Source organism: Vanessa atalanta, chromosome 17 (genome assembly GCF_905147765.1).
Source record: "Vanessa atalanta chromosome 17, ilVanAtal1.2, whole genome shotgun sequence".
NCBI lineage: Eukaryota > Metazoa > Arthropoda > Insecta > Lepidoptera > Nymphalidae > Vanessa > Vanessa atalanta.
The window spans coordinates 6550563-6566139 of NC_061887.1; the positions used below are offsets into that span (position 1 = coordinate 6550563).

Consider the following 15577-nt stretch of genomic DNA (forward strand, 5'->3'; position numbering starts at 1 on the left):
TATTACTGTACAGTGCATAATGAATCTCAATGCGCGTGACTAATCGAGTATTAGAACTACATTTCCTTTAGGATAATTAGTGACAGACAGACAATGTGCATTGCCGACATGCAATGCAATTTGTTTTCATTTATTTAACGTAGTACGTAATGGAATAACAACAAAAGTCAAGATATATTTTAAATATTGCATTTCATGCTATGTTTTTAAAGTCTGGGTTGATTTGCGATTGAATCATAGTTAGGTATGATAATGAATGATAATTCAGTTGCGCGATAACAAGGGATTTCATAGTCAGTATTTGCTATTGTTTTAATAAAAACGTTGATTAAATTTAGCGATATCGAAAACAAAGAACAGTAAGCATTGTATTTTAATATGGTTATTTAACGAAGCTCTTGTTTTTACTTTACTTTAAAATTATGTGTTTTAATTCAATATCTTTCAAGTTCAATGGCAGTGAATCAATTTTATATTTTTTGGCAGATTTTGTTCTAGAGTTTTAGCTATTAAGGTGTACAAAAATGACAAACGAAGATGACATAAATTCCAGCAATGGGCTACCAATACCAAAGAGGTCGATCTCAACGACAATTGAATTACCGCTATTTCTCTCTATAGTGGCCGTGACCTTAGCAGGTAAAAACTTTTCCTTCAATGTTCAATATTTATAATCAATGTTTTTGTTTGCTTTTTGCAATTTATTTTATTAACCCTGATAATTAAAAACAGTTTGTTTTGTTTATCTAGGACCAGCCATCAGTAATATCATCCTCTATAGAACGTGCGTGCATTATTTAAATTATTCTGTGGCTGAATGCGAGCCATTCCTTTCACCCATTAAAACAAACGCTACGGCACAGTTAGAGGAAGAAGTGCAGAAATATTCTACGTATGTGACGACCGTAAAGATGGTGCTGGAGTATGTGTTCCCAGCTTTTCTATCTTTGTTTCTTGGTGTCTGGTCTGATACATACGGCAGAAAACTTTTAATAGTTTGGCCTTTATTTGGTGAGAGTAGTTTTGTAGAACAATTACACAATTCAAAGAAAAATATTTATTTATAAATCTTGGCACTTATTAAGTTTTTCTTTTGTTCAGTATCTTTTAAAAAAATAGTCTCCTTTATCGTTGTTTGCGTATGTTTATAGGCACAAGTAATTCATGCAAGGCCAAGGACAAGGGATATATTTGTTTGTTTGTCTAATTTATCTATTATGAAAGAAAAAAATCATAATCAAAAAAAAAATACTAGCTATGTATTTTTAACCTTTCTACCTATTTTAATAGTTATTGGTTTTAAATGCAATGTAATTTTTTTGTAGGTTTGACAATGACGAGCATGTTACTAGTTATCTTTGGAATGATGGATAGCTTAGGTCCATGGTGGCTAATATTAACAGCAGTGCCTTTTTCTCTTAGTGGAGGATTCGTAGTATTATTTACTGGTGCCTACTGCTATGTTAGCGATACCAGTTCTTCCAGTAGTACGTTATTAAGGTAATACAATATTTTACAATTATATATCGTTTTTAAATAGTTTGTATGGAATAGAGACACATTTTATCTAAATTGGATATTGATATTTTTAATAAGCTTGATGTGAGTGATCAGATCTGCCCATAGACATGGTCACTTGTTATTTTGAAATTGCCTTGGGATTTACTATCTTATGTCCAAAGTGATTAGTCTGAGTTTCTCTCCCTTGAACCCAGAATACAGCAATACAAAGTATAGTTGGTTGGCTGTAAAATAACTGATGAATAGGTGGTACCTACCCAGGCAGATAAACACAGCCCTATTTCGAATAAAATTGGACTCGATTACAAGAAAGAGATAACAAATTGGATTGAAACTTCTGTTTAAATATAAGAAAATTAATTAAAAAAACAAATAAAATGAAAACTGACTTAAAAAACTTGTCGACCTTGGAGCGATATATGGACTCCGACGCAAAATAGTCATTAATATCGGTTAATATATATATAAATAAACAAAATAGCTCTAGATTTATATATATAAATATTAAAAACCACTTCATTTTTGGTCGAATAAAAGAATGTCCAAACAAAATCAATTTCAAAAGAACTAAACATTTGCAGAATCTTTTTGCTTCTTTTTAGAAACAGAGCATATTTTAAATTAACTAATATACAAGACTTTGTGATGGAATGTTTTATTTCGAATTTCCAATTTGCATTATTTATTTATTTTGTTCTCAGAATGACAATGATAGACGCAACTACATCATTAGGTAGTGTATTAGGAGCCACGTGTAGCACTCATCTGATTTTAAAAATAGGAAATACATATTTACTTTTGGTATCTGCTACAATCAGTACGATAGCATATGCTTTTACCAACATATGGATAAGGGAATCCTTGAACGGTGCTTTACAGGTAAATCCTATTTAATGTCATAAATCCGACAGTGAGTTCGTTTGTTACATTTTCACGTTGTAATTAAAATTAAAACAAATAATGATTACAGGGCGGAGTGTCGAAAATCTTAGACTTATTACTTATAAAAGAAATGGTTCAAGAATGTTTGAAAGAAAGACCTAATCGTCAGAGAGCTCAAATTTTCCTCCTGTGTCTTGTCAGAGTCCTTACAATTTTAGCCGTTTTTGGAACCGTCGGTTTGGAGTATCTTTATACGAGACAAAAACTACATTGGTCATTACAAGAATACACAAAATACTCAGCAGTGAGCACAGCAATGTTGTTCCTGGGAGGTTTCTTCGGTGTTGTCGTGGTACAGAAAGTACTTCGTCTTGGAGATATAGTCTTTGCAATATTTATATTGATCTCAGCTACAGCGGATAATTTGATAAAATTGTTTGCAATCAAATCCTGGCACATGTACTTAAGTAAGTTCTATATTTACTTATTTTGTGAAGCTGTTCGCGATAATACTTATAACCGATAAAATGCACTTACAGTTAAGATTACTTTATCTTTATTGGCTATATCTTCCTTTAACACGGTTAAAGTTTAGTCGCTCTTTCATTTTAGGGAACCTTAAAAACCAGAATAAAAAAAATATTGATTTTCCGAGACATTGTTAAATCCAATCGTTCATTGCAATAAAACTGTTTAAGAAGATTTATTAAGTAGTTCCGTATTTCAAGTAATATTAAAAATAATTATAAGCCCTTGTCACGCAATTCAGTTAGTTTCCACACGTCTATGCGAACGCATTAGAAAAGGATATCCGCTGGGATACGTTACTATTAGCTACTTTTCTATGCAGGGAAATTTACGTGCAACGTTTAAATAAATATGAACAAGGAATCAAATAAGTACGATGAGAGACCTACTCTTACCGTTTTCTATTTGAAGTTGAACTACACGGTAAAATGTCCATATTATTGTCAGTGAAAAAAAAACATAAATTACTTCATATACCGATAATGGAATTATTGTTTTAATTTTTTTATTTATTTATAGGTGGTTTCTTTTACGGAAAAACATTTTTTAACTTGAAACATTTTTGTTACAGGTTCCGGAGTATCGATATTCAAAGGTCTATCGGGCCCGTTAGTGCGATCGTTTTTGACAAAAACGATTCCTGTCGAGGACGTTGCTAAAGTTTTATTTCTAGTAAGCACAGCTGAAAGTATTTGTCCGATCATATATCCAGTTATCTTTAACTCACTGTACGCGAGTACGTTGGCGACTTTTCCTGGTGCTATATATGTTCTCAGCAGCTCGATGATAGTGATCAGTATAGGTACTTTGGGGTAAGTTGCAATAAACAATTATTTAAAAGATTTTGGCGTGTGAAATTAATATATACATAGCCATAGGTGTGTGTGTGTGTGCGAGTATGTGTGTTACGTTTGGTTACCTACATTTATTATACTATATATTAATCAATATTATGCACAGTAGTAAATTATTTGTCGCATTCGTATTATTTAGGTTAAAAAATTTTTTTAGTACTTACAAATAATACTACTCACTCTCAATTTTTAAGTTTAAGAAAATATATACTGTTAATACACATAGGTATTGTATAAAAATTATAAATAATTTTTCTTTATAAAATTCAAGATTACAATATAAATTACCTAAATTAAGAGAAATTTGAAGCGAAAAAAGAATCATCCTTTAAAATCGAAGAGTGCTGGAAATACTACTTTTGTAGGTATCATCGTTTTGAGTCTGTAACCTCGGCAATAATTTATACTCGTTCGGGCGTTCGTCCTTCTCTTTTAACTTTATGTTGGAATTTGTCCTTTCCTTTTAGTTTCATTTTTTTAACGTCGTGGGTAAACATTACATATATTTTTTCCTTTGAAACAAAATCAAATAACGGGTTTAACATGTTTCATACATCACTCTACTTTGATTTTTTTTTTAATTAATTAACAACAAATTCACCAAAACAGTTAATACATAAACCTTTTTAATTATGTAATGATTGGGGGACTATTGGTATTCATAGTTGGAATAATATTTAATAGATGTGATTAATGTGATATATTTCCTAAACTGATGAAACAGTAAAATCATTTTTCAATCTCGTAGTTCCTCAGCCTCCAACAAGTTCAGAGGCTAGTCTCAATACTGGTTGTTTATTTACCCTGGGCAAACAATTGAAAAAATATCTTAAAACAATTAGTAGCCTTATTGAACAGACAGAATTATCGAGATTATTAAGAATATCTATGAATTTTCGGTGGAGTCACAAGATGCCTCAGGGATTTTCTGTGACTTAATGACTTATCCAAAGCCATTGATTATGATCAGCGTGAGTCTATAATCAGGACTATTGTCACTTTGGAATTAGATTTGGAATTGTACATTCGACCTTTTGACTTATCTTAAAATTAAAAAAAATATGTTTGGAGATTTGACGTAAAATAGTCCAAGTTGGTATTAAAATGTATATAAGTAGTTAACAGTAGTAGTAGTAATGGAATAATGTATATCAAAGATATATTTATCTATAACTGTTGTTGTATTTATTATGTATATATAATATAGCAGAGCTATTAGCAAATCCCATGGAATATGTGTAAGATTTGTTTTTCTTCTTCCACCTCCTTCGATTGGAATAGGTCAGATCATATTGTTTGATGTAAACAAATTATGAAAACAAATGAACGGGAAGAGACACAAGATAAACCGCTGCACTAGGTAGAAGAATGACTGATTGAACTGAAAAATCGACTTCGATATGAATCTCTTAGATTAAAGATACTCTTAGAAAGTCATTTAATAGTAATTTCATTGTTACAGATTTGTACAATATTTTTCGTGGAATAGATCATCTGGAAATTATTCTCCACTTAGTTATGGTGGTAAATATGATACTAAATATATGGGTTTCAATTAATTTTGTAATATATACATAAATAATTTTTTTTAACGTTTTTTGTTACAGGTATATAATTCATCCAAATTGAAATATATGTAAAGGGAGAGGTTATTTGTAATATGCTCTTCATAAACAATTTATTGTGCAAGTTTTTTGCTATTTTTATTTTAATGGAACACACGTTACGTTAATTACACACGTTTTTAACAGGTTTTTTGGGTTACCTGTCTAACATGCCACGTCCGATATTTTATTGGACCCTGATATACATCTTTTATCGTAGGAAATGACTGCATAAGATTTATTTAGATGTCGAATTATCTTGATTATTGATATGCAATTTATAAAAAAATATATACATGATTATCTATGATATTTATGAATCGTCCATAAATGGTTGTTGGCTATTGATTTTTGGAATTCGGTTGATCCTACTTTTATATTTTGTTTATTATTGATATTGCCCTACTGAAAAAACTACGACACCTATTTATATATATAAATGGTATAACAAAAGATGCAGTGCGATTCGGAGTTTAAGTATACCATACCTAGCAGACAGATTTGTTTTGTTGTCTAGCGACGATTTTGCCTGTTATCATTATCTGTGGTCATTGTCAAACATACTTGTGCAAGTCTATTGTTATTCGTGGCTAGCAAAAAAAATTGAATGTATTCATGACAAGTATTTTAGAAGCTACCTCTAAAGTAAAATCTTATATTTCTAAAAAAACTGTGATATTAAAAATTACATTTTATTGATATAGACAAAATGTTTTATATTTTTAATTTTTTGGGCATTGTCAGAATCAATTAAGTATTATTTGTATTATTAATCAATATTTGTACGTACTTAACAAAAGTATTCTTTATTATAATTAACTAGGTATAGATAGTTAGAATTCGTTTTTATTCTTTTTATTTTAATAAATTGTGTACCATTGAATTGTGGCACCATTAAATCTATCTCGCGATATTGTCAACTGCCAAAAAGATCGTAAACCATAACAAATTCTGTTAATAATTAACGAATATTAATCGAAAAATTAGAAAATTTTATGTTTAAGTTGTATGAAGATTCAGCAATTTACATTCTCGCAAGATAGACAGATATACACCCTAACTGAGTATTATATAGATTGTGATCCCTTGTGATTGTATAAAAATAATTATAAGTCACAACTTTCAGAAAAAAACTTATGGATTGATATGATACAGTTGTACAAAATAAAACTTTTACATTGAAATTATGTTGTTTATTCATAAAGTAAAAGGAAACAAGCATCTTACAAACTAAAATTTATCTTAAGTCATAATGTATACATAGTTACACATTTGTACCATTTCTGTCCTCATTTAGGACTCTGACAAAATATATGTTGTAATATATTATGATGGTTTACCCTGCATAATCGGATCAATATAAATGTTTCTTTTCATACAGAAAAGATACGTTTCTCACGTAAACTAAAAATATTACAATGACCTATGGTAAGTTGTAATGGAAGTCAAACTATGCTACTTATAATAATCATCACAGATTAATTGAAATATTGTTTTACTTTTTGTACAATAAAATATAAGAAACGAAATATTCTCATTAAGAAAATAGTTTATGGACATTTCGTTTCATCTTTATGTCTCGAGTTTAGTATTTATTGAGATTCTCTTAAACTAAATAATATAAAATATAGAACTTTTGAACGAGTCAGGTATAAAATTTTGTAAACAAAAGCTGCAGTAAATAGACTTAACATTATGTGTAACTATGTTAAAATTTAAACTGAGCAACTTTAACATTAAACATCACAGATTCGTATAAAATATCGCATTGTACGATTGTTTTTTAAACGTTTTCGAATTGGATGTAACAACCTAAAAAAAATTAAATCAACACACTTAAAAAAAATAAAAACAATACCATCAGTAACTTTAAGAATAACTAACATAATAAGTACAATCAAATGGTAAGCATTGAAATCAAAGGTGTTGTGCAACAGAAAAAAAAAACATTACAGCACTTTACAAGGCTATTAAAACTTACGTGTTAGTCCTTAATCTACAATACTTGTCACAGAAAAACACAGTCTTCTATAGGACTTAGGGATATAGTATAGATAGTTTTACCATAGAAACAAATTATTAACTGGCTATTAGACTAATGACTACAGTACCTAAGGATGATTTCGTAACTATTACGACGCGATAGCAAACATCAATATTAGTCTATAAGCAGAATTTTTGATGAACGCGAAATAAGTATACTTCCGAATTTTCGAGATGTGCTTTTTGTATTATGTTATGATCATAATTACATTAAATTAAAATTATTACATCACAAATATATTTTGAATTACATTACAGATAATAATTTGTTTCTACATATGTCACACATATTATGTATATATATAAATTTTAAAATTTTGTTCACACACTCAGTCTCGAACCCGCAAGCACCAATGAGATATACACGCACCACTTGTTGTACAATATAATCAAAATCACTGGAAACATTACAGAGTAATATCAAGTTGTCCTTCACATTTACCACTCCTCGTCTGGCTCCTGGCCTTGATCGACCGTTGTGCTCGCATTGTTGAAATTCTGAAAATAAAACATTGATTGTTTTATAAACATATTCAGAGTTTTTCATTCATTCATAATCAAAGTTGTAAGATGGATCACAACAAAACTGTGCAGGAGTTTTTATTGCTATGCTAATTTTTGTGTGGGGTAAGGGAAGCTAAGTTAAGATTTTATGGTTTCAAACAGTGTTGAATTTGTCCTTTTGAACATTGCTTTTTTATTATTTTGTTTAAAACAGAAGTAAACGAAGGCTGCGTATTTATTACAATTGTGGTTCGAAATGTGTTTAAAATTAAATAAGAATTAAAACATACCTCGCTAAACATTGTCCTCTGTAATTGCAAGCAAGGACAAAAAATATGAAAGTTTTATTAAACAGATTGCATCAGAAGAAACAAGAAGAGCACTTTAATGTTTAACCGTGTGAAAGATTTAGATTAAATCAATGCTATGAAGTATTAAATATATGTTACATAAATAAATGTAATCATACCTCGTTAAACATTGTCCTCTATAATTGTAAGCAAGGACAAAAATATTGATATTTTAATATCATATGAAACAACAGACATGAACATTGGTGCTTTAAGAAACATTAATCATGCCTCACATCATTACTGTATCACTAACATAGGAACTAAGATAAAATTAAGATATTGTCCCTTGTGTCTTTAGTTGCAATGGCTCAACCTGCAAACTAGAACACTAAAAAATACGAAGTATTGCTGATTAGCGATATAGTGTGTGTCAGAAGGGTAGTACTTCTCAGATGGGCTTACACAAAGCCAACCAACAAAGTAAAGTTGTTCAGTTGTAATGAGTCTTAAATAGTTAGAAATGATAAAATTGATATTTCCTTACCCTAATATCACTGCCACCATACTTGTTGCCCTTATAAGTGGCAGTTCCTCCACCCTTTAAGAAGTCTGGTACAGGCTGCTCAGCTTGCCTCAGAATCTTGGCTAGATCAGCTACTAAGGCTACATCCTGTGCAAAAATTATCTAATATTATTAATCACTTTAGACATTTTAAAATAAGCTAAATAATTTAACTTAAAAAAAAAATGATAATTGTCAATGCTCAATTCTTATCGAACATTACCTGATCAGAATCAAAGAATGATACAGCCATGCCCCTATTGCCGACGCGACCGGTTCTCCCGATTCTGTGCACATACTCGTCTATGCTCTTAGGGAGATCGTAATTGACGACGATATCCACATTCTTTATATCTGTAACAAAATTTAAAGTTTAAGTATTAATTTGTACTCCATTGCTATCTAGACACCGAGGTAAACGCTGTCGCCCGACTGACCGAGGCCGCGCGCGGCGACGGCGGTGGCGACGAGGATGCAGTGGCGGCCGCTCTTGAAGTTGTGCAGCGCCTCCTCGCGCTCGCGCTGCATGCGGTCGCCGTGGATGGACGACGTCAGCATCTGCTGCTCCGACAGCATGGCCGCTATGAAATCGGCATTGCGCTTTGTTTCCACGAATACGAGTATTCGTTTGCCATCTGAAAAAATATTGATTAACTTAAGACGTAGGTAAATCCACAAGTTACTGGTACAAGGTACTGGGGCCATATGACTGACTTATCATGTATCATAATAATAATGACAAATCTTGGAAACGAGTATGTCTAATACAATATTTTCGCAAACAAAGACTACAGTGATATTTGTTAAACATAATGCCCACCATTCTCTTCTATGAGCTTCTTAAGCATATTCTGTTTTTCATATTTGGTGACTTGGTGGAATATTTGTTCCACATCAGTACTGGCTCCACCAACCACACCGACAGCCACAAACAGGTAATTGTTGAGGAAACGACCTGCTAGGTGTTGAATATCTTCTGGGAAAGTAGCTGAGAACATCAGCGTTTGTCGTTCAGTCTGTATAATACATGAATTATGTTACATTAGTTATTGCAGTTTTGCTAATTCATTTATTTCAGACATTATAGATAAGAATGTATTAAGTATTATTTTCTTCGGTAATCGGTATTTGTCAACTAGTCATTATTTTTTTTTAAATATAAATTACTATAAAAATACTTACTAAAGATACCATAGTAGGATGGTCCATCATCTTCTCCACACTAGGCATGAAACCCATGTCAAGCATACGATCTGCCTCATCAAGCACTACAAATCGTATCCCATCGAACGATACGCGGTTGCGATCAACAAAATCATGAAGTCGTCCCGGCGTTGCTACCAATATGTGACAGCCTCGCTATGATAGAAATATATTATCCGTTAATCCTGAATCAGCAAATTACACAAGTACACATATAAATTAATCGAGGATTAGTTTAAATCACTGTTTAATATTTAAGTTTCAATCAATTACTATCTTCGGACATTTTTTTTTAACAATTTTCTTATTTTAAAGATCATATACAAACTTACAGCAATATTATCGCCTTGGTGTCGTACTGCGGTACCACCATATGCTACGGCTATTTTCAAAACCGAACCATATGAAAATTTCCTGGCTTCATTGAATATCTGTAGTGTTAATTCGCGCGTAGGTGCCACTATTACGACCTGAAATTAATTATAGGTTACAAAATCAGTATAAGAAAGCTTTATAACCCAAATCCGAATATTCAATGTCTTAGTTTTTATACGAAAGAACATACAAAAACAGTGTACGTATAAAAACAACATTTATTAAATATAAAGATACAAACTCACTTGTGGTTGTGCGCATCCATTAGGTCCGGTGACCAATTCACGAGGATCTTGCAAGAGTGTATTAATAATCGGAAGAAGGAATGCCGCCTGAAATACAGTATTTCTTCAGTTACTAATAGTCGAATATTAGTAGTTCATTTAATAAAAAAAAACATGTTTACTGTGAAATTTACAAATCAAAAGATAATCGCTTACAGTCTTTCCCGATCCAGTCTGCGCGCATCCCATTAAATCTCTTCCGCCCATTATGATGGGGATAGCGTGTTTTTGAATGGGAGTTGGTTTTCTGTACCCTGACTTGAGAATGTTATCCAGCACGTATTTTCGAAGATTTGCCGTTTCGAAACTGTCAATCGCTCGGGGAGGATTCTCTCCAGTCACCTATGGCAAAAATTGATATATAATCATTGTAAAATATAGTTATTTATTTACATTCATTTGTTTTTTAACCATGATTCTAATCTATTCTAAGTACATTTAAAAAAAAAAATAAGTAGGTTACCCTACCTTTACGGCTATACAATCGAATTTATCAAAGTTGATTCCGGAGCTGATTGTACTGCTGAATATTTCCTCCTCAACTTCTGTAGGTTCCGGCGGTACATATGTTACTGGGGCTTTCTTAGCCTCATCTTCCCCTCCCTCTGTAGGCTCACCCTCTCCACCACCGTTGGGCCGAGGACCACCTCCTCTCCCTCCACGCCCCCTACCTCTTCCTCTCCCTCGTTCACCTCTTTCATGTCGATCACCCCTCTCTCCATTATCATAATTATCACCTATTATATGAAATACCACAAAAAATTAAAACACTAGGTCTGTAATAATAATTCAATCGCTTAAAAAAACAAAAAAAACTAGTGGACTTTGACATTTCAAAGTATTTTACTTGATAAACTTAAGTGACAAATGAAATTTTTATTAGGCACTTGATATTGTAAGTGGCCCTCAAGACTATTTTTAATGGAACAATCTTAGAAAGATTCCTGAAAGGCCATTTGTTAACAAAAAGAAAATATAACTTAAATTTTAGTCTTTTCTTATTTCGTTAATTCTGAGACTATTTATATGTAAGACTTATGATTAGAGAAATAATATAACTACTTATTAACTTAGACTAATATGTATTGTTAAAGTGTATGAAAAATGTTTATTATACAATTATAATAATTATAAACATAAAATAATAAACAAAAAGCTTCTTTTGTATTCGAACTAAATCCAGTAATATAAACTATATTAATGTTTCATATCATGACTTATTTCATTTCATTATTGAGATAAAGGCTGTTAATTTCACAAAATGTACCTATTTTGTATTCAGATAAGGCTGAAGTGTCAGTAAAGTGCGTGGGTGCTGACAAGACTAATAGAAGATAGAATAAAATTACGTATAGATTTTCACATGGCTACTAAATAGTTCATAAAACAGCAACAGTGAGTATTGCTGTTTAGCGTTAGAATATGTGGCATTTCCAGAGGGGCTTTTGACACATAAAAAAAAATCTAACTAATTTCTAAGATAAACACATGAACCAAATGTTTTTAACAAACTTAAAGAACTTAATGTCACGTGATGGAATAGGTACTTGTGACTGAGAATGACTAGTGTTATAAGAAAAAAAATCTTACTGTCCTATAGTCATTTATCGTTATTATCGATTAGTGGTTGAGCAGATTTCTTGGATATTTGACTATTTATTCATATGAATTTCCATTTGTACCGAGCTTTTTTTATGTATTACAATAATCTATTATTGTATCTGTTAACTCTCAATGCAAGCATAGTTAGGTAGTATCGGAATGAATTCGTCAATAACGAAACAATGTCACACTTAATTATTTTTTTAAAATAATAATATAAAATTCATACATAGTTGGTTACAAATATTTATTATAAAGAATTGTAAAATATCTTAAAATGTTATTAATGAAACAAGGACACAAATCATTCTAGTTCAGTAATGCATAAGCATTGGAGTAACGGTAGGAAATTTTAAAATAAATAAGAATCATAGTAGTGAACAAAGTCTACTTACCACCATTTTCATAGTCACCACGGTCGCGATTCCCACCGCGTCCCCCGCGCCCTCCTCGACCACGACCTCCTCTTCCGCCGCGGCCTCGACGCTCGAACCCATTACTGTCCCCTTTATTAAAGTCTGTAACAATTATAAGCGTTTTTTATCATACCAAATTTTTTTATGTATCTTATTTACGGCAACAAAAAATAGTTAGTTTATTTCGTATAACAAATATTACTCAATTTTGCTTTAATGATACAAGATTTTAATTTAGATTGTACCCTCATTGTCTTCTATAAAAGAAGGAAACCCTCTGCCCCTGGACAAGCTGTGACCTTCGTCCACATTATTGTCAGCATAGCTGTTTATAGTCGGAGGCGGTTGTACCACCTGAAAATAAAAATATAATAACTATTTATAATGTGTAAATTTTGTTCATTAATAAATAAAATTGTCACACTAAGGTAGAAACCTAGTTTTCAAAACAGTTGGATGAATTTGGTTGATAGATAATTCTTCATTGACATTATGATTTCATATCTGGATATTTATTTACATGTCATTGTCTTTAAAGATTTCAGATTGTCACTTTGTATGTACTGTGTAAAATAGTTTAATTATAATATAGACATAAAAGGTTTGTTTGGATATTTGTCTTCAGAAAAATTCTCAACAAGTTGAATGGAAATATTGTTTCATTAAGTCTGATATTATGAAGTCAATTTTACTTATGGACTGGGATAGTTCTTTCATTCCTTAAAGAAATCTAAATAATTTTTATTTATAAATAGAAAAACCCCATTGTTAATCAATGGATGTTTTATGAAGATATCCAACACAAAAATTATAATCTTTCAATATACAGTTTTATAAAGATTCAAACTAATAAGTCGAAGCACAATTATTTATCTTCTTTCAAGCAATTTCTTTTTATAAAGAACTATTGTCTAATAGATTTTGAGACAATGCAAATTTAAGTTTGAATGTCCATTGCAGTTCTTCACTTATGTGATAAGACTTAATTTCTGAACTCTATTTTTATTAGTGCAACTAATGAAAATGTTGTTATAAAATTCAAATAATATTAAATTATTAAAACAGATAAAATACAAACATGATACTTTGATGTGTCTGTAAAGTTATATGATTTGTCAATTTATACATCAATTTATAATGCAGTTTAACAATCTAATTTTAAAATTGCATTCCGATAAAAAGAGAATAAGTCAAGATTTTGATTTAAATTACTGACATTTCTTATTAGATGAATTAAAATATAATATTCAGCATAGTTTGAGCTTTACATAGGTACATTCAATAGTTGTTTGTTTCACAGTTTAGAGAAAATATTCACAGAAAAGGCAGATAGAAAACTTGGAAAATCAAATTTATATACATATATCAAAATATATACTATTACACTTTCAAAAATTGGCCATTTATGAAAGTATAATAGTATCATATCAATTTGATTTCTTCTTTGATTAAGCATATCCATATCATAATCACTACACATATCTTGGTAACTGTTCATTTTTTATTTAAATCTTTAAATTCTCAGTATTCAAGTAACAGTTTTTGTGCTGTCTTAAATTATTAAATATAGTAACCATTTACTACATGCATATCAAAGACTTTGAACATACAAAATAATGAGTTTTTATGCATTCAATTTTGAAAGTAAAAGTTACACAGTTGCTCGCTTTGGTTACAATTAAATATATGTTTTTTAATTTTCATATGAAAGTATAGTTTATCTGTATAGTTTTATTGTATCTACAGAGTCCCTAACAGTATTCACTTTTGATACAATCAAGTTGTTGATTTTATAAGTGAATATCATATTTATATGAGTGAAGGTAAGCAGATGACATTTTTGATGTTGAATATAATTCTATAGCTTGAATAATATTCTAAAAGAACAATTAAATCTGTTTGTAACATGAGGCAATCTTCCGCAGAATGCATTTTATGGAATAATTTTTAAAATTGACAAACATTAAATACTGTGCATAAGCATCAAAGTTATGCTTTGTATTGTTAAAAATTATATTTAAGCCTGTGTATGCTATAAATATTTATTCAATCTCAGTTACAGTAATAACATTCTAATGATCTGATATATATGGTACATACTTTGTTGAAATCAAAAGAATTTCATAAATATAATTGTATTTCACATCAAACGAAGATCAATTTCTTTAGATGTTGTGTATAAGGAAATTAGTTTTCACTATAAAGATACATTATTATTATATATTATGGAGTACTTACAATATCACAGGAATCATCCCATTCATCATCCATCTGAAATCAATGTAAAATGATAACAATACTAATTCAGACGCTTCAAATTTGAGACTGAAAAAAAGAATTCCAATAATGCAACCTCAGCTCGATATCAAAACATTTTTGTATACCTACCCTACGCTTAGATTAATGCTAGTAATCAGAGTATAACATTTTTATACATTTCTTTAACAGACAATATCACTTATAAACATATCTTATTGGATAAAATAAATTGACTTTTTATTTTAAAATTCTAAATCGGTTGGTAAAAAATAATTCAAGCTTCACCGGCACTTCAAAGATTCACACGTGTAGTATGTAAAGCGTATGTTTTTTTTCAAAAAATATCAAAGAAAATTAAGTATGAGTTTAAACTCACCGTCGTAAGTTGAAAATCAAGACTGTAAAGCTGTTTATAATTTATGTTAAATTTAAAAAAAAATCTGTGAAGTCTGAACAAAGACGTGCCTTGGTAAATGGCGGCGAGTGACGAAAATTGATAGTAGTGTTGCTATTGTGTTCATGTGTTGTGATTGTTAAGACTGAAAACTTGAAAAGAGTTAAAATTACCATAAAATACTATACTCTGTGAAATAAATTTATATTATTTTTATTATTGCTTTTGTATATAAAATCAAATATTATTATTT

General features: G+C 30.5%; 2 protein-coding genes across 3 annotated transcripts; one reads left to right on the forward strand and one right to left on the reverse strand.

Moving 5' to 3' along the window:
* The first annotated feature begins 20 nt into the window (after positions 1–20).
* LOC125070578 (proton-coupled folate transporter-like) lies at positions 21–6573 on the forward strand. 2 transcript variants are annotated; one of them, XM_047680495.1, is made up of 9 exons: positions 21–359; positions 487–639; positions 751–1011; positions 1326–1500; positions 2223–2400; positions 2492–2870; positions 3503–3743; positions 5248–5309; positions 5393–6573. In XM_047680495.1, the coding sequence occupies exons 2-9, from the start codon at positions 525–527 to the stop codon at positions 5398–5400; spliced, it is 1419 nt and encodes a 472-aa protein (XP_047536451.1). In that variant the 5' UTR covers positions 21–359; positions 487–524; the 3' UTR covers positions 5401–6573. The 2 variants fall into 2 exon arrangements, with proteins under 2 accessions (XP_047536451.1, XP_047536452.1); XM_047680496.1 differs by having other exon boundaries at positions 21–244.
* On the reverse strand, positions 6568–15447 carry LOC125070576 (ATP-dependent RNA helicase vasa). Its single transcript, XM_047680493.1, has 14 exons — positions 15307–15447; positions 14910–14942; positions 12917–13025; positions 12651–12773; positions 11122–11390; positions 10810–10995; positions 10615–10701; positions 10327–10464; positions 9974–10150; positions 9612–9807; positions 9229–9426; positions 9015–9145; positions 8774–8899; positions 6568–7930 (listed from the first exon to the last, which is right to left on the reverse strand). The coding sequence occupies exons 2-14, from the start codon at positions 14940–14942 to the stop codon at positions 7871–7873; spliced, it is 1833 nt and encodes a 610-aa protein (XP_047536449.1). The 5' UTR covers positions 15307–15447; the 3' UTR covers positions 6568–7870.
* Positions 15448–15577: the final 130 nt, after the last annotated feature.